General features: G+C 35.5%; 1 protein-coding gene across 4 annotated transcripts in view; it reads right to left on the reverse strand.

Annotated features, from left to right (window-relative positions):
* Positions 1-21,121, reverse strand: part of CASC4 (cancer susceptibility 4) — an 84,667-nt gene that overhangs the window by 20,469 nt on the left and 43,077 nt on the right. For all 4 annotated transcript variants that reach the window (XM_027870106.1, XM_027870107.1, XM_027870105.1 and 1 more), the window contains 2 exons: positions 2,944-3,042; positions 525-701 (listed from right to left, as the gene is read on the reverse strand). In XM_027870106.1, the coding sequence (XP_027725907.1) occupies positions 525-701; positions 2,944-3,042 (276 nt within the window). The remainder of the gene's footprint in view (positions 1-524; positions 702-2,943; positions 3,043-21,121) is intronic.

Below are 21,121 nucleotides of genomic sequence, written 5' to 3' on the forward strand. Positions count from 1 at the left end.
CTGCATATAGGTAGAGCTTTTTCCCCACATTTGGCTTGAATAAAATTTGAGAGCAGCCTGCATTTGATTTTTTTTCCCAGTGTACACCTACATTTTTTTCCTTTCAAAGAGATCTAACTGTAGGGGCACAGACTACATTTGAGACAATATGATAAAGAGCTGGAAAGAACCTCAGTTACCATTTAATCTACCTCCCTTATTTTACAGGTAAGAAAAGTCAAGGTCAAAGAGGTTAAATCACTTGTCCAAGGTCACACAGGTAGTAAGTGGCAGAGCAGGGATTTAAATCCAGGACCTCAGATGCTTACTCTAAAACTTTTTAAAAAGTATTCCATGCTGCCTCCACATTAGGAGAGGCTGTGTCCAAAGTGAAACACATAGCTCAAAGAAAGATCTTACTGTGGATATTAAAATGTTATTTGCTGAAGATAACAATGAAAGCTAAGCTTCAAATTTGTAAAGATACTAATTAATAAAGAAATGCACTTAAGAATGATAAATGATTGTAACAAATTCATTCTTACTTTGTTTCATCTTATGGAAGTCACCAACTCTATCCTTTGAAGCCTGCTTTAACATGTCTGTCTGAATTTTGTGTTCATTTTCATTCTCCAAGTTTGGGCCAGGAATTAAACGCTGAAGAGGATTGGGAGGGATCAGCTTCAAAGTGTCAGGGTTTCCAATGTTGCTAACATGCAAATCTGTAGCGTAAAAACGTAAAGTTAATTTTATACTTTGAAAAAGTTCACCATTTCACAACAACTAAATGATTCAGAAGAACTAAGAAAAACTTGACCCCTTGAAGTTGGTCACTAATGTGATTCTCTCCTCCTGGCCCTGTTCCTAGCTTCTGGACTTCATAACCGTACTTCTTGCCTCACCCTCGAACTCCCTTGAGAGTCTTGCAGCCCTGTGGCCTCTTGGTCCTGAAATATCCAACCACTTCTGTGGTCTTTTCAACCTGGAATATCTGTCTATAAGACCTGTATCTTTCATCCATAAGTGAGTTACTACTGGCCTTTACTCCCCTCCAGGTCTTCATAACTATTTCCCACCCCTCATGACCACCTCCTTCAGCTATTTGGCTCCTTTTTGTGTGTGGTCTTCCCTCATCAGAATGTAAGCTCCTGGAGGGTAAGGATTGTCTTTCTTTTTGTTTATATTTGTATCCTCAGTACTTAGCACAGAGCATGGTACATAGTAAGGGCTTATAAATGCTCGTTTCCTTCCTTCCTTTTTACTATTTTATTATTTCTTTTTTTTCTCATTTTATTATTTCTTGAGTTATCCCCAACTACAAATACGCTTTCAGATATTCATTATTGGTATGCTGTTCGTTACCAAGTATACATCTACAGCACTGATTACCCAAATTCTCCTAAAACCAAAAGATTAAATGGTAGAGTTATCTTTTCCTCTAAAAAACTTTCTACAACCATTGGCAATACCAACATCCAATTTTTAATTTACTCATTGCTGGCCACCCTTACTTGAGAGGTGATTTGGCCATGAAAATGAATAAACCTAACTGATCTAGAAGAGATGAGTCATATTCATTGCATATTAAAACCATACTCTGAGATGCTAATAGTACACAATAATAACAAACACTTTTGTGTATCTGGTGTGCATATGGCATCTCATACGGCCATTCTGACTAAGTGGTTTCAAGTAGATTACAATGTTGTATATAGAACAAATATGTGAAGCCCTTTCCAATAAAGTCTTTCAGAACTATATGAAATGGTGTTCATCAGTAATCAAGCAAGGCTGAAAAAGCCCATTTATTAGTCAATTCCTACTGTCCTCATTCTTGGTAATTATTAAGGAGTAAAGATATTTCGGTACAGGGTTTCTTAATCTTTCTTTGTGTCATGGACTCCTTTGGCAGTCTAGTGAAGCCTATATACTCATAATTGAAAGAAATTAAAAATTTCAGTTGGAGTTGGTAAAAACAAAGATGTAATTTTTTTCCCCATCCAAATTCATGGATTCCATGAAATCTAAGGAGTATATGGAGCCCAAGTTAAGTATTCACAGAAAAGAATGTGCAATAGAAATAAATGGGAAGGATGAATAAAGAGGTCATTAATTTTTTAAAACAATTTTAAGAGAGACTGTTAAGTTTTTGGTGTTCTATGAGCAAAAGGGAGGTGCACAAAATATTTTATGAATCTATGATCATAAACATCTTTTGTGTACTTTTGTTAGTATATAGTAATGACCATGACACTATGCTAGGTTTTATTTTTTAAAATTACTTTAAATTAAAACATCATTCTCTGACTCATCAGTGATCATGCCTTTCTTAGTTTCTAGAGATCCAGGAGCCTTTCAGCTAAAGTGTAAATAATGAGCAAAAGTATTTGTCACACAATCTGATAAAGTGGTACAGTAAGTGGCAAAGTAGATGTCATCTTTCAAAACTGAATTTGATATGCTAAATAAGTATTCAGTCTTCTGATTTGCAAAACAAGCAAGGACATTCCTATAAGCTTCAAAATAGTGGTTCCAAATGAGTACAGAAGACAAGTTTTGTACACCCCCAAAACCTATTGTAAATTTATTACTATTTAGTCTAGTCAGGATGTATTTAGTATTCAAGTAATTTTAACCCAGTTTTCAGATTGGGTTCAAATTATGCTTCAAAATATAAAATAATATTTACATTAATTGAAAAGGTAACCTAATGTGTCCAGTGTTAAAAATCAGAGAAACGTATGTTCTTTATATAAGAGAACAGCAAATGTCCATGCCTTTGAGTTATCATGCCATTAGCCAATATGCATTTTAAAATCCTAACAGAAGATGGGAAAATGTAAATGGTACCTGATGGTGTGCCTTAAAAAAACTATCTACATTTACTAGTTCTCAAAAAAAGCTGATTTCATTATAGTTTCAAAACTGGTTATAAAATATAACTATAAGAGTAAAAGTTCATACCTGGTGCCATATTTGGGGGATGAGGCTCTCCAGTTGGAGAATGTACATTTTCTTGACGGCTTTCATGCTGAGAAACTGAAAAAAGGGGCTTCTTTAAAGCTAAAGAAAACAAATAGACAAAAACTTGATTTTTATCAAACAACCAGATATGTATCAACTACAGAAGCATCATATTCTCATTTTAAAAATTTTTTGAAATTTGATACATTTATTTTGACATAATAGGCACTTCCCAGTAAAACATTGAAATATCACATGCCCCCAAGTACCTTCCACTAAGTAATCAATCGAATGTTAACAAAAAAGGAAGCTTGCATTTAATTCTGACAATACTATACAGTATTGTCAGTACTACAATACTATAGTACTATACTACAGTAATAGGCAGTACTGTAGTACTACACTAATTATTTACTGAGTTTTTGTTAATTCACCATGCTGACTTTATTTACATTATTGTACTTGTTATGTATATTTTTATTTGTCCTAATTTTACAAAGCTTACAGTTGAAATATTTGAAATTACAACGACTTGGATATTCATGAACTCATTCATTATATCATCTGCCACATACTAATCAACAAAAGTAAGCGTTCAGTCACAGTGTTCCCCAGAGATCAATGTGAATAATATAAGTTGAACTCAAGATCTATAAGCTAACTAAGGAACCTAAGAAAGTAGCACTCTATCTTGTTCAGACTTTATATGAATCCTAAATATGAGTTTATTTCTACATGGGGATTTCATTTTTGAAGAAGAAAAAAATACAAACACAATAATAAGTTGATATTGCCACAGTGAAGTTTTATAATCCAGTATAATAAGGTCCAGTTAATAAAGTTTTGAGCATTGTGGTAAGTGCTCAATTTTAACAGTAGGAAGGCTCAGACTCATACAGGGTTTACTGTCCCCTTGAATGGAAGAACAGCAAAGATGGACAAGTTCTAACCACTATTACCTCTACCATTGGAATTAGGAAGCTGGGGAGGGGGGTGGTGGTGGAATTGATGGTATACTTAGCAAACTTACAGATTACATAAAACTGGAATTAAAAAAGATGTTACAACACTGAGCCCAATCAAATAAGATGAAATTTAACAAGGAAAAATTTAAAGTCAAATATTGGGGTTCAAAAAATCAGTTTCAAAAGTTCAAGATCAGGGAGGAATGGCTAGAAAGTAGCTCATCTGAAAAATATATGGTATTTTTAGTGGACTTTAAATTTATTGGGAACCAACAGTGTGCAATGGCAGCCAAGAATGATATTGCCATCTTAGGCTGCATTAATTTTAGTGCATTCCCTTTGAGATTTACCCCACAATGTATCCTGTTTATATTGTATTTGTACATAGTTGTATTAATGTTGGCTCCTCTATTAAACAGTGAGCTCTTTGAGAACAAGGATTGGGGTTTTTTTGTTTTTTTTTGCCTCTCTTAATATCCCCAAGTGCTTTGTGAAGTGCTTGGCACATTACTAGTGACTGACACAGTGTTCAAGGAGTCCTGCTGTACTCTGTTCTGGTCACATCACACCTGGAATATTATATCCCAATATAACTTAGAAAATATGTAAAGAAAGGTACCCAGGATAGTGAAGTACCTCAAGTTCATACATAGAAGAATCAATTGAAGGAACTAGGGCTATTTAACCTGAATATACAGTTCCATAACATCTGCATCCAACCCCTTCTCTCTACTTAGATATTTTACCACCTTAGTTCAGGTGTCCATCACCTTACACCTAGTTTACTGCAACACTCAGATTGGGCTCCTGCATCAATTTTCTCATCACTCCAGTCTATCCTACATAATGTTGCCAAAGTGATTTTCCTTAAATACAGATGTGATCATGTGATTTCCCTCCAGGGAAATCTCCAAGGGTTCCCTATTGCAAGGAAATAATAAAATAATGATAGAATAAAATACAAACTTTTCTGTTTGATTTTAAAAGCCCTACATAATGTAACCTCAACCCATATCTCAAGGCTCATTGAATGTCATTCCCTAGGCACTCTGTGATCCTGGCAACTTTCTTTCCCTCTTCTGTTCTTCAAACAATGACATTCCACCTTCCATCTTCATGCTTTTGCATTGACTGCCCAGCTGGAAATAAGTCCCTCCTCATCTCTGCCTCAAAAAATCCTCTTCAAGATGCTGTATATGAAGTTTTGACCCTTATCTGTTTTCCAGGTCAGTCATTTTAACACAAAGTTGCTTACATTTTCTTCCATTTTTCAAACTTTTGACTGTGTTTTAATATTTCTTGTTATCTCATGGAGTTATTAACTTCTACTTGGTTCATTCCAATTTTCAGGGAGTTGGTTGCTTGGGTAAGGTTTTGTACTCTTGTGCAACACTGTTAATTCTCTTTCCAATTCTTTCTTCCACAGCTCTCATTTCTTTTCCAGTTTTTTCCTCTAACACTCATCTCAATTGTAAAAAAAAAATTTTTTTTTTTTAGCTCTTGCTTCATCTCTTCCAAGAATTATAGTTGAATTTGTGGTTGGTCTCTGTGTGTGTAGGTATATATGTGTGTTTGAGGTTTTGCTTATAGAGGTTTTGGAGTTATTCTTTTCTGCTGAGTTTCTTTTTTTTCTTTAAAAAAATTTTAATTAATTAATTTATTTTTAGTTTTCATCATTCACTTCCACAAGATTTTGAGTTCCAGATTTTCTCCCCATCTTGTCCCTCCCCCAACCCCAAGACAGTGTGCATTCTGAATACCCTTTCCCCTAATCTGCACTCCCTTGTATAACTTCCCCCCCATCCCCTTCCTCTTCTATTTTCCTGTGGGGCAGGATAGATTTCTATACCCCATTGCCTGTATATCTTATTTCCCAGTTGCATGTTAAAACAAGTTTTTTAACATTTGTTTTTAAAACTTTGGTTTCCAAATTTTCTCCCTCCCTCCCTACCCACCTTCATTGACAAGGCAAGCACTGAGTTTATTTCTTGAGTGTCTCTGTTACAATAAGAGCTTTTTATAATGAGGATTCTGTTCTTGTTAACTCTTCTTCTAGCCTGCTTCCTGACTTTGGTCTTTTTATACTAGATCTGGGCTCTGCACATTGCTGGAGGAAATGTTTGGGCTGGTGTTGTTGCTGAATCCTTGGGGTACTAAGAGTTGAATTATTTCAGGATATCAGAGACAGCTCAGATCAAGGATATGAAAGCTTTCATTGTTCTCAAAGTGTCTAACACAACAAGGAAAAGTTGGATTTCTGCCTACTTGGCCTGGACTTTGCTAGTTTCTGATTTGGGTTTGGGTCTGAGCAACATGCTTGTGGCCTTGTCCTTCATCTGAGTTTCAGCAGACTGATGCTGGATTTAGCCTCTGTCAGTCTACTGGGAAACTCTGTTGGTTCAGAGTGACAGAACTGCAGGGTGCCCTTTGGTCCGGGATTCTTGTTCTACTGCAGGCTTCACAACAGGTCAGAGGCTGGAATTGAGACCCTGCTCTACTGCAGTTGAAGCCACACAAATGCTGCTTGCTTGTGAACTTGTTCCTTTCTCAGTACACAGTTGAGGGCATGCAACTGTTCCTCACCCTAGAACGCCAGTCCTGGGTACAGGTCCTTCTCAGTTAACCTTGGATCCTATGACCAGGAATTGAGATGTGGGTAACAAAGCAGCCAGTTTGCAGCCTTTCCTTTACTCTGCACAAGTTTAGCTCCCTCTCCACAGGATCAAGGGCTTCTTCTTGCCCCCATGCACAGCTCTTATCTGGGCTGGAATGCTCTGTGAGGCCTTTCCTGGCCAGGCCCCATTCCCAATGTCCACAGATCTCTCCATCTCTTTCCTTATGCTGACCAGGGCTGAAAAAAATGACCCACTATTGGTTTTTTCCTGGATTTCCTGATCAGGACTTGGGCTGGTATATTTTCTTGAGGTTTGGAAGATTTGTGGGGTTGACTTAGGCTACACTGTTACTGTATCATCCAGGCTCCACCATTCTATACACAATTGTAAATGTACCTGTCTTCCTCATTAGAATGTAAGATCCTTACTTGTGAGCAGGTATTATTTCATTCATTGCACTTCTATCCCCAACATTTAGCACAGTGTCTGGCACGTGATGGGTATTGGTCATTGTCTGATCAACCATAGCAGCTAGCCCAACACCAGGCTAGCCCCAACAAAAGAAACCGGAGGACAAAACTAAACAACATGGAACTTAATCCAACATTATGTGCACTGTTTCATGCTTGGAGTCTCCCATTTCTGTTCTTTTCTTTTTTTTTTTTTGCTTTTTGTTAAGGCGATCGGGATTAAGTGACTTGCCCAGGGTCACACAGCTGGTAAGTGTTAAGTGTCTGAGGCTGGATTTGAACTCAGGTCCTCTTGACTCCAAGGCCAGAGCTCTATTCACTGTGCCACCTAGCTGCCCTAGTCCCCCATTTCTGACCTGAAGAGAGGAAATTGGATTCTCATATCTTTTCTTTTTTTCCCAAAGGCTACATTAACATCTACTTTGCTATTGCACCCTAAAGATAATGGGACCTTTTCATATGACCTGCTGCTGACATCTCCTATATGTGTTATCTCCTCCATTAGAATGTGTACTGCCAGGGGCAGCTAGGTGGCACCATGGAGAGAACACTGGCCCTGGAGTCAGGAGGACCTGAGTTCAAATATGGCCTCAGACAGTTGGCACTTACTAGCTGTGTGACCCCCTAGGCAAGTCACTTAACCCTGACTGCCTCACAAAAAAATAAAAAATTAGAATTAAAAAAAGAATGGGAACTCCTTGAAAGCAGAGATTCACTTTTCAGCATAGTGCTTTGTATATAGTAGGTGCTTAATAAATGCCTTTTCATTCATTCATTCATTGGACATTATAGTTTCTCAGCATTTACTCAATTTTTTAAACAGACTTTTCCAAAAACTAAGTCTGTGATATCAGAAGGATTGCATGTACTATAATAAAATTATAGTATAATATAGTATAAAATAGTATAGTATAATATAATATAGTATAATATAGTATAAATTATAGTATAATATAAACTATAATAAAATTGCTAAGTGTAAAAAGCATCATTTAATAGTAGAAACATTAATACAACCTGGAGTCAATGATATGTTCAGAATGATGTCTGGCAAATAATAAGCAAAGTACTTTTGGGTTGTTCCACTTGCAGATAACATGGAGTGGAGAATTAGCAATATATCTGAAGACTTTTTCAATACATAAATTGAGAAACTAAGATCTTTCTGTTTTTTAGTATAAGTAGATGCAGCTACAGATGAAGTTAAATATTTGCTAATTTGTAAATGCTTGATATTAAGAATGATAAGGAAGATTTCTTCCCTTGAAAATCTTGATTCAATGCCACCATGATGATTGAGAAAATTTCAATATAATCAACAGATTTTAAAAATTAAAATGATATGATTTGGGAGAGCTATAATGGATTTTTCACTGAAGGAGGCAGTTGATATCAGGGTAATCCAGCAATCAAGAAGCATTTATTAAGTAACTAATATTTGTAAAGCACTATGTTAGGTGCTAGTGATACAAAGGCAAATGAAAAAGTTCCTGCTCTTATGGAGTTTACATTCTACTGGGAGACAAAACATACATACACACACATGCCCCTACACAATGCAGATATGTGTATATATACATAATAAATATGAAGTAGTTTAGGGAGGCTGGCTTGCAGATTATGGGATGTATAATGAAGCTGGAAAGGTAGGTAAGGGCTAGGTTGTAAAGGGCTTTCAAAGTCAAACAAAGGAGTTTATATTTTATTCTAGGGGCAATAGGATGTATTAGAGTTTACTGAGTAGGAGGAGTGCAAAGGTCAGACATATGGTTAAGAAAAATCACTTTAGATAGGTATATGGAAGATGAATTGAAGTAGGGAGAAACTTGAGGCAGGGAAATCAATAAGAAGGCCTTTGCAACACTTCAGGAAAGAGAGGATGAGAGCCTGAACCAAGGTGGTGATTTTATGAGTAGCAAGAAGAGGATAGGTATAACAGACATTGAAGAAGTAGAAATGCAGGTCTATAAACAATAGTTTAAAATGAGGGCACGCATTGTGGACATATTACATGCTTCACATACAATCACCTGTATTAAGAAATATAAGGAGCTTCATAAAGGTTTTTGAATTGTTACAAAAGTAATCAACTTTATAAAAAAGTTTATGAAAAGGAAGGCTCTTTGCAAAATTGCATGACATTACAGGGACAGAGCAGTAGACACTTCCAAGTTACAGTACAACAGGCTAGATTTCTCATAACAAAAAACTTCAAAGAATTTTTGAGTTTAAAAAGATATTGCCATAAAATATTTTCAAATTATATAAATATTTGCATCCCAAATGAAATAGAGGTAATTATTATTAATAACTTAATGAATCTAGAATAGCAATAAGGAACATTTGCCATGAACAAATATGACACATATGGTATTACTTTATCTCAACAAGAATAATTAATAGACATCTTATGACAATATTATGAAAGAAGCATCTAAACCTAAAAACCTCAAAGGTGTTTGCCTACAAGTGGATAAAAGTTCTCTGTCTTATCAAACAAAAGGATATAAATTTTACTAATGTTCATAATATCTTTAGGTGAAATGACATTTTTCCACTGCAGCTGTTCTAATGACAAAATGACAATCTCAATGAATAGTTTAAAAAGAATTATAAAATCAAGTGCCTAGTAATATGGCAGGTTAATTGCTTTCTATAAACACCTTCAACCTCAAAAAGACAAAATTATGAACTAGATGTAGAGTGATTATAGCTAAATATGCAAAATAAGAAGACAAACCCAACCTTTGCTAGGTAAGGTAAAAACCTTATGAATAACTACCAGAGAACTTTAATCATCCTCCCCAGACACACATTGCCCATCTTCCAAGTAAACACAGATTTTGCTCAGCCATATGAAGGTAAGGAAGAAAGTGGAGTAGGAATCAAATGGATTGAAAATGTACTGATGGAGCATTTGGGTCAGGCTTGATAGAAATGGGGCTAGAAGGCTAACAAGTCTGGCTTGTTACCCCCAGATTACTCAGAGCAAGGACACAGGCAACCACCATATCCCTCAAGGAGAGAAAGTACTAAGGCAACCCTGCAACACATCTTAAAAATCTGTGCACTAATAAACCAAATGGGACACACAAGAGAATGAGCGATGCAGAATATAAGAAAGAGTCTGAAAGACCAAAGATATCAAGAGAAAAGGCCTCAGTAAAAGCCCAGCATAAACTTAGAAAAATCCACAATAAGAATCCTAAAAAAAAGCAAAATTGCAAAGAGAAATCAAAATGTATTTAGCAAATAAAAGAGCCTGATGAAAGAATCCTGTGGGCTCACCCAATATCACGAAAAAACAAGTAACTTTAGAATAATTTACAAAAGAAATAAAATTCATAAAACAAGAAATTAGGAATAAATTTCAGTCACAAGTTAGCTTTTAATGTAGAAAATGGAGCTCTTAGAGCAGAATTTAAATACATAATTAACAGAATAGAAAAAACTGAATGTTTTAGACACTCTTTTAGAAAGAGAAGATGCTAGGAGACAGAACAACAGATTTAAAACATAGAAATACTTAAGTGGAGGAAAATTTGGCAGAAAAGAAACAAAAGACAACAATGATAAAACATATGAATTCAAAGAAAACTTAAAGGTCACAAGTCTCCCATAAAAACACTATGACAAATAAAAAAAAAATTGAATATCACATCTCAGGAAACAATACAAGAAAGCTGTCCAAAACTCCTAATATAAACCAACTGAGAAAATCCACATATTTCCACCAGGAAAGCTATATGCTACAAACTTCAAGATGCCTAGTATTTAAATTTAATAATTTCAATGACAACTACTTTTATAAGTAGTCAAGAGAAAGACTTTCTGATATGAAGGAAAATAAATTCGAACACTACAGGACTATTCTGCATTTGTGAAAAATTGCAGCATAAAATGGTATAGTATATTCTGAAAAGCAATGGAGTTTAAGCTGCAACCCCAAACAATGTACCCTGAAAATCTTGGCTTAATCATCAATGAAAAAAAGATGCATATTCAACAAAAGGGAGGCATGAGGCTTTACTGCACAACCTCCCACTCCCAAATCCAGCCATGAGCAGAAAGTTATTCTTGCAAACACACAAAACAACAGAAGTACAAAAAAGATAAATAAATATATTTACTAATTATCTGACATAGAATTACACAAATGCTAGTGATAGAAAGAGACGAGAGAAAGAAATTAAAGGCATAATAAACAAGAGGAGGAAAAAATGTTCCTATTTGCTAATAACATGATGGTTAACTAAGAAAATCCTAGAGAATCCATAAAGAAAGTAGTAACTTGAGACATTTAACAGCTTCACTCAAGTAGCAGGATACAAAATAAACCCACAAAAATCAATAGCAATTCTATATAGTAACAACAAAATTCAGGAAAGAAAAATAGAAAAAGAAATCCTTCTAAAAATAACTGCAAAGTATTTAAAATATCTGGGAGTTGACCTACTAAAATATACCCAATACTTGTACAGATATAGTTACATGATGCCAAAGAAATAAATAATGACTTAAATAGTTGGCAGTATGTTATTCAGTGCTCATGGTGAGCTGTGCCACTATAATTTGAAAGAACAAAAGGTCCAGAAACTAAAGAGAAATAATGAGAATGAAGGGAGGAATGGTACTTTTACACTTCAAATTATACCATACGGAAATAATTATGAAACTATTTCATACTGGTTAAAAAACAGAAAAGAAGATCTTTGGAAAGCACTAGAGAAGGAGGAATCAGAAACAACTTCATAACCCAGTATCTTAAAAACTGAGAACAAGTCGCTTGGGGGAACATTTACTTATTTGACAAAATTGCTGAGAAAACTCAAAAGCAGCTTGTCAGAGATTAGGCTTAGACCAACACTTTCAAAGCTGAAAGTGGTTATATATCCTGGATATTACGAGTCATGTTATATAAAAAAAATTTAGAAAAGAACCAGATCACCATTCGCAGCTATGGCTAGGGGGAGAATTCTTAACCAAACAAGAGATAGAGATGATTCCAAAAGATAAAACAGATAATTTCAATTACATTAAATTGAAAAGCTTTTGCTCTAACAGTCATTCAATAAAAATTTATTAAGCATCCACTATGTCCCGGATACTGTGCCAAACTCTGGGGAAGGAAAAAAAAGGGCAAGAGTCTCTGGTCTCCAGAATTGCACAGTCTAAAGTAGGAGACAACATGAACGAATGAATCAAGTAAGCAAGCAAGCATGGATTAAACACTGTGCAAAGCACTGTGATAGGCACTGAAAAGACAAACAGAAAAGTAGGAGAGTTCCTCCTCTCAGAGAGTGCACATTCTAATGCGAGAGACAATACATGTAAGTTTCCAGTTGCAAGTCAGATGGGAAAGTCGTATGGTACTTACAATGTAGTGGGCAAAGCAAATGTTAATGCCTCTTCTTTAATGTCATTTTGACTCATAAAATCATATCAGTTTCTAATGTAGAACCAGTTGATGGTACCAAGAACTTTGGTGGCAAGAACTTTCCTTTCTGGCTTTTAACAACTGTGGCTGCAGCATCTGCAAGAACAGATGTCAGATTGCATCTCTATAGGTGCTGCTCCCCAGAATGTTGACTGAGGGAACTGGGCTGGAAGCATTTCTCAGTTATGGCTGATGGAGGTCCCCAGATGACAATAAATATTTTTTGAATCATTTGCAGATATGAATATTAATAAGATATGTCACTTTGACCTAAGTCTGTTAGAGGATGGTAAAAGCTTGTAAACTGCTCAGATGTTAGCCAGTAAGACTAAATATGTGTCAACAAATAGAAAAACCTGTACTCAAAAAAATAATGGTGATATTTACATATGGTTCCTAAGGTATGTCTGTGAACTGACATCCTTTCAACTCCAGAGTTCCAAACACACAAAAAAGAGAACAGAGCCATCTATAGTCCTAATCTTCTCCCTTACCCATCCTCAGGTGATATACTAGTTCAATATTCCACTTTTGGTCCATGTATCATTATATGCCAAGAAATATGATATTAGCACAGGATCAGAGATTTAGAGGTAGAATGAACTTAGAGGTCATCTAATCTAACTCCTTCATTCTACAGAAAAAGAAATTGAGGCATAGAGCAGTAAAATGATTTGGCTAAAATCATATAGGTAGTAAATGACAGAGCCAATAATCAAACCCAGGTCCTTAAGACTAAAAATGTAGTTCTCTTGTCACTGCACCATGCTACCTCCTTTAAAAGTTTAAATTGTGGAACAAATGTGCCATTAGGTATTTGTATATTTTTGTCATCATCATTTTAAAAATAATATCACTGAGATAAATGGTATATACAGTTTAACAACTTGAAGATTACAGTTTCAAAACATTTTCCAGACTAGCTGGAGGAATTCAATTTTGTTTTTTAGTGGAAAATGTTACGAAGAAAAATGCTTATTTTGCGTGAATTGATTTCTATAGTATACTCTCCAAGAAGAATATTTTTAAATCTAAATTCACTGGCTGTGATGTTTTTTATAATAGGCATTTGTCAATATGTCAAAGATCTGTGATTTTAATGGTAAAGGAACTGCTTCCTCTGAATGCAGATCACAATACATTATAAATTATGCCTCAGTTACCTGAGACATAAGATTTTAAAAAAATATTTAATGTTATATATTTTTTCCAGACCTGTGATTTTTATTGGTGGAGGGAGCTTCCCAATGAAGCAACTCCCCCTACCAATGCAGATTCTCAACTTGCTCCACAATTTGCTGTCTTAGAGAGTTGCCTGGGTACTGAGAAGTGATGTGACTTGGCCAGAATCACAGAAGTAAAATCAGAAAAGGACTATGAGCCTAGGCTGTAGTGATGCTAAGACTGGCTCTCTATCCACTTTACCCTACTTCTTCTCTAAATTGTAACAAGCCAACAGGATGGCATTTTAGTACTTTGTAGAGAATGCTAGATATCATACTACTTTCCTTCTTTACAAGTACTCTGTTCTTTATAGAAAGAAACTTTACAACAGTGATTAACCAAATTATTTCTTTAAAAACAAATCTACCACATTTTATTTCCCTTGATTCCTCCCCTTCCCCATCAAGAAAAGCATAAGTAATATACCTTCCGTCCATATAACTTGACTTTCTCACTAATCGGAAGAATCAATGTCCCCTTTTCAGTTATTCTAGTTCTAATCTTTGATTTTATGATCTGCCTTTCCATTCTAAGGCATCCCCCTTGGAGACTGCATCTACTCCAGTGGCTTCAACTCAATTTAAATTTCTTTAGCCCCCCAATAGACTGATTTCAAAATTTTGGCCGTAAACACTCCATCTTAAAATCTATGCAGGGCTCTTTTCTAAAGGTCATCACTAGGGGGAGTTTTTTACCCATGCTATGAATTTCATTACTTTTCTAGAGTGGGCACTCAAAACATAAGAATGGAGTTTCCAGATAAGAAATTGTGCTAACATATATATTCCTAATTTCCAAGGATACCTAAAATAGCATCTAAGTGAGTACTCCAGGGCTGTTGAGTATTACTGGAAGCAGTCACAAAATTATACTGGGCTAAATTATAAATTCATGTTCTCTAGCCACAGGTGTGACTTGTGCTTCTGAGCAAACCTTTTCTTCAGCTCTTACAAAAAGCCCCTAACAATCTCCAAAGCAACGTTCCACGTCTTTTCCTCTATTCTGAAATCCCCAGGGCCACTGGTAGTCCCATCCACACTAAACAAATGACCTCTCTCATTTTTTACTGACAAGAACAAAGCCATGCAACACTCATTTATGTAATGTCCTTCTTCAAAACTTCTGTGACTAAAGATAAACTTTCCTTCTTTATTTTTTTTGAAAGAAAAAAGACCAACCTCCTTACCAAGACCACCAACTAGACCTTCATCCCATATCCATAGGAGGTAGAGTGGATTGAATGTTGACCTTTGAAGCCAGAAGACCAGCATTCCAATCTTGGCTTCTGCTTTACTACTTGTGCAGTTTCGGGCAAGTCACTTTAGAGAAGAGTGATCTTTCTAAATGGTTTCTGAGGCCCCTTCCACAGCTCCAGATCTATGATCCTACCTCTCCATTAATTGTGCCCCCTTCACTCTTTCCGGCTACTGGCTTCTTTTTGTTTTCATATAAATATAGCCAGGTTTCCCCAATTTAGAATAGTCCTTTCCTCAACTGTTTTACTTTACTTGAGTTACATCATATCTTTCTCCTCTCTCTGAGTGAGAGTTTTCTTGGAAGAATATTTTCAAACTTCACTCCTTAATAATCCCTTGCCGTCTGGTTTTTGTCCCCATCACTCTGCTGTAACTATTTATGCTGAAGTCAACTACCTTCTAATTGCCAAATACAATGGCTTTTTTTTCAGTTCACATTTTTTTTTAACTTATTTGCAACAGGAATACCTTTTTCTTCATAAGACTATTGCTTTGGCCTTTGGGATACTAGATACTCTTGGTTTTCCTGTTATCTCACAACTTATTCCTCTGCCCTCCTTAGTGGTCCTTCACTCTTTAGCATCCCTTTGCAAAAACTCTATCCTTTAGGCTGTTCTCCCCTGCCCCCCGATCTGGTTCTATGATCTGCATACTTCCCACTCTATTTTCTGCCAGATAATTCCTGTACATTCAACTAAACTTATATTTCCATGTCCCAAACTTTAGGCTTCGAGCTCTAGACATGTATTTCTAACTGCTACCTGAATGTTGCTCAAATTCAACATCTCAAAACCAAAGTCACTGTATTTACTTCACATCGAGTTTTTTCTAGGAGAAAGTCTAGTTTTTCCCCATTCCTGTTAATGACACCACTATTCTGCCAGTTACCTGTACCACTCAATATTTCTTGAATTAGTTCCCTTCTTTCCATTCCCGTGCTACCACTTTCTCTAGTCTACACCCTCATTACTACTCACCTTGCCTGGCCTCCTAACCAGCTTCTGTTCTTCCAGCATTCCCACTAATCCATTTTTCACACTACTGCTTGATTAATGTCCCCAATGAAGAGATATAATCAAGAGACTCCACTCTGCTCAAACCGTGCAATGACTCCCTATTGACTATATAATACAAACTCCTTAACCTGACATTCAAAATCCTCCTATCTCTGCCTCCTAGCTTCCTTCAAGTCCCAGCTAAATTCCTACCTTCTACAGGAAGCCTTTTCTGATCTTAATGCTAGTGTCTTACCTCGGCTGTTTATTTTCAATTTATCCTTTATATGCCTTGTTTGCACATAGTTGTTTGCATATTGTTTCCCCCAGTAAACTGTGAGCTCCTTGAGAACAGGGACTGGCTTTTACCTTTCTTTGCATCTTCAGCACTTAACACAATACTCGGCACATAATAAGCACTTAATGTTTACTGACTGACACTATTCCCTTTCATAAGAGCTATATGAAAATTGACTAATTACTCTTTCTAGAACTTACCCTATACTTTGGGCTTTCATGACTTTGCATTTCTTATTCCTTCAGTGTCCTCCCAATACTTCACTTGAATGCATCCCTCTTGAAATCTAGCTTTGTTCCATATTTTAAGTACTGGCTCAAGTGTCAAGTGTTTTTCAGGAAGCCATTGTTTTTCTTTCCAGTTGGAAATGATTTTTCCTGAGATCTCACATGGCATCCCATATTTTTCTTACATCCCTATCATATTCTATTCTGCATTGCAATTATTCTATAATTTTTAGTGATTGAGAATTAATCTTGTTCTTATTTGTAACATAGCTATTTGTGAATAGGTGTTATCTTCCCCATAAGCTACTTGAGTGTAGTAGCTGACTCCTGTTTAGTTTCTATATCTCTCAACAATACATAGCTGGCACTTAAGAATATATGCTTACTAAATTAACTTAACTTGATGAATTAACATTCTGAACAGAAAGGTAGACTGATTAATTTTAATGGTCCTATAAAACCATGGTGAATAGTTTCATCAAATCTACAAAGAAATTGGAAACAGAGAAAATAGTAGAATCTGCCGATTATAGGCACATACATGAATTATCCCTCAACTCTCTTAAGGTTGCAGTTTAAATTAGTCCAGATCTATTTTGTCACATCTCTTGTGGGATTGGTCCAAACTACAATAGTAAGGTAGAGCTGGTTGGAGAAATCTTAAACAAAGACTCTCCAATAAACGATTGAGAAGTATGTCATGCATACCTAATGTTAGGAAGATTCTACTTCTGAATCCTGAGTGAGACCCCAGGCTTGAACCATGGGGTCATAATCTTTAACCATTTTGGACTTTGCACATATGCTGTACTGCCAAGAATCTATATTTGCTGTAAGACTGTTAATTATTGTTGTTCATTCCCACTCTGAGAGAGATAAAAGGAATACAGTTATCAGAAAAAGGAATGGTTTCTGGGCAGTAAATGTGCTTTATAACTCCATGAAACAAATAAGTAGTATTTACACCTAAACTTTCTCTTTCTTCAATATCTGAGGAACCACAAAAGAAAAGAGCTCAACTCAGGAACTATATGAATACAATTATAAAACACTTTTCACACAAATAAAGTCTGATCTAAACAACTGGAAAAATTATTCACGGGCAGGCCGAGCCAACATAATAAAGATGACAATTCCACCTAAATTAATTTACTTATTTAGTGCCATGACAAACTACCAAAAAATTATTTTATAGAGCTAGAAAAAATCATAACAATTATAAGAATCATAACAAAAGGTCAAGAACATCAAGGGAATTAATGAAAACAAATGTGAAGGAAGGTGTCCTGTCTATACCAAATCTCAAATTGTATTATAAAGTTGTTATCACCAAAACTATATGGTATTGGGTAAGATATATAGTGGTGGATTAGTGAAATAGATTAGGTACACAAGACTCAATAGTAAATGACCATAGTAATCTAGTGTTTGATAAACCCAAAGACCCCTGCTTTGGGGACAAGAACTCATTACTTGACAAACACTGCTGGGAAAACTGGAAAACAGTATGGCAGAAGTTAGGTATAGACCAACATTTTTTATCATATACTAAGGTGAAATCAAAATGGGTACATGATTTAAACATGAAGGGTGATAACACAAATTAGGAGAGCAAGGAATAGTTTACCTGTCAGGTCTATGGAGAAGGGAAAAACTTATGACCAAACAAGATACAGAGCATTACCAGATGTGAAGTGGACAATTTTAATTATATTAAATTTAAAAGTTTTTGCACAAACAAAACCAATGCAACCAAGACTGGAAGGAAAGGAGAAAGCTGCATAATAATTTTTATAGTAAATGTCTCTGAGAGAAAGGCCTCATTTCTCAAATACATAGAAAATTGATTCAAATTTATAAGAATACAAGTCATTCCCCAATTGATAAATCGTCAAAGGCAATTTTCAGACAAAGAAATGAAAAGCTATCTATAGTCATAAGAAAAAATGTTCTAAATCACTATTGATTAGAGAGATGCAAATTAAAACAGCTCTGAGGTACTATCTCCCATTTATCAGATTAGCTATTATGGCAGAAAAGGAAAATAATAAATGCTAGAGGGTTTATGGGAAAATTGGGATTCTAATACACTGTTGGTGGAGTTGTGAATTGGTGCAACTATTCTGGAGAGCAACTTGAATTTTGCCCAAAGGGCTCTAAAACAATGCATACCCTTTAATCTAGCAATACTACTATTAGGTCTGTATCCTGCAAAGATTATAAAAATGGGGTGATAGGATCTATTTGTATAAAAATATAGTCGCTCTTTTTGTAGTGGTAAAGAATTGGAAACTGAGGGAATCCTCATTAGCTGGGGAATGGGTGAACAAGTTGTGGTATATGATTGTAATGAAATATTACTGTGCTGTAAGAAATGATAAGCAGGCTGGTTTTAGAAAAACCTGGAAAGATTTATATGAACTGACATAAAGTAAAGTAAGCAGAACCAGGAGGATATTGTGTAAAAGTAACAATAATTCTTTATGATGATCAACTGTGAATGACTTAGCTATTCTCAGCAATACAATGATCCAAGACAAATCCAAAGGATTCATGATGAAAGATGCTAACTACATCCAGAGAAATAACTGATGGAGTCTGAATGCAGATCAAAGCATATTATTTTTCACTTTCTATATTTTTTTTGTGTGCTTCTTTTTTTCCTTTGGGTTTGTGTCTTCTTTCACAATATGACTACTATGGTAATGTTCTATGTGAGTGAATATGTATAACCTATATCAAAAATGCTTACTGTCTTAGGGAAGGGGGAGGTGAAGGATGAAGAGAGAGAATCTGGAATTCAAAAAAATTTTTAAATGAATGTTAAAAATTGTCTTTACATGTAACTAGGGAAAAATAAAATATTATTTATAAAAAGAATTTGTTGTGGTAACAACTAGCAAATATTTTCTACAATTAATATACCATCCCAAATTATTTTGAACAACTGTTATGCAGAACAGTGGGAATCCCTCCTCAACCTGGATGCTATACTACATCTCCTCTAGCACACTGGTAAATATTTTTGGTGAACATACATCTCCTTTTTTGATGCCTGACCTAATGTTTATCATCAGAGAGGCTCATCAAGCAATATTATTTCTGTTTATATCTTCCAAAGAATCCTGAGTGATCTTGACATATGAAAAGTATATCTTACTGTAAAAGAGCCTAAATGACTGTTTTTTGCTCTACTGTGTAGAATGGTTTTAGGTAATCAACAAATAAGTACAGTGGGATCTTATATACTCTACATCTTTCAGTCAATTGTGAAACTGTAAAGATGTGACTTTGGACGTTTGAAAAAAATCTGCTTTTCTCTACTAATATCCTCATTAAAAATGGTGTGTGTGTATGTGTGTTTGAAAAACATCTTCATTCATTCATGTCTATAAATATTTATTAAATGGCTACTTTATGCCAGGTACTGTGCTAACCACCGGGAATACAAACATGAAAAGAAAGACAGTTTCTGCCCTCAGGGAGCTTAAAATCTAACGAAGGAAGAAAACATGCAAATGGAAGCTGAAAAGTTGAAGGTAGGTGGAGGTACCTGACTAGGTGCATGATGGAGTCCAGTCCAAAGGAGTGCAGCAAGTGTGAAATAAAGAAATGGCTGGCCTAGAAGCTCTCTTGAAATGATAGTACATGGACTAAAAATGTTTGAAAGCCACTGGTACAGAACAGTTTTTGAAATGTTGCCAAAGCAAAATTCATAATAACTCTTCTACTCTAATTTCATCTTTACTCCAACTCTGCGTGTCTTCATAGGTTTCTGCTGAAAATTTTTGGCATATGTGTAGATAAATTGCATTTGGCAATAATGTAGATAAATGACAGTATGCTGATGAGAAATAATTTAAAAAATTTATGAATTCAAGATAACAATTCAGATAACAAAATTTCAAGTTAAAATCTAAGAAAAGTTGGCATGGTCCATATAGAAATATAAAAACATAATATAATACATAATAATATGTAATAATATAAAACAACAATAACAAAATATAATAAACATTAAAATATCATTACATATTAATTATTTAAACAATGTAACCCTTTTTAAATAGTAGGATTAGACCCTTGGGAAAATATAGCATAAAAATGCATGAAAAGCATTTATTTGAGTGCTTCCTATGTGCCTGGCACTACTTTAAGGATCAAGGATCCAAATATTAAAAAGAAAAGATAGTCTGTGACCTGAAGGATCTTACATTCTAATATAAGATAACAAATATAAATAAGTAATGAGAAGGGAGGAGTGTTTTGTTCTGATGAGGTAGAAAAGGTAGTGGCAGGCAGATGGTGAGATGGCTTGGCTGGACTGGATGTGAAGGTAAAGTGCAGTCTGCTCTCTAGAGTCAATCAGCAGATGGATTAAGCTAAGTAGGCTTGTTACCAATTGACTCAAACGTAAGAGCTCCAAAGATAAGTGGATTGGCATCCCCTGGGGACCTGGGCCTAGGGAATATACCACTAATGAAACAATTAAGTGGTACAGTGGATAGAGCACTGGGCCTCCATTCAAGAAGATGTGAGTTCAAATCTGGCCTCAGGCACTTGGTAGCTGGATGACCCTGGGCAAGTCAGTTAACCTCTATTTGCCTCAGTTTCCTCAACTGCAAAATGAGAATAACAGTACCTGCCTCGCAGGGTTGCTGTGAGGATCAAATGAGATAATATTTGTAAAG

The sequence above is a fragment of the Vombatus ursinus genome, unplaced genomic scaffold, assembly GCF_900497805.2.
Source record: "Vombatus ursinus unplaced genomic scaffold, bare-nosed wombat genome assembly UNPS02014794.1, whole genome shotgun sequence".
NCBI classification, from domain to species: Eukaryota; Metazoa; Chordata; class Mammalia; order Diprotodontia; family Vombatidae; genus Vombatus; species Vombatus ursinus.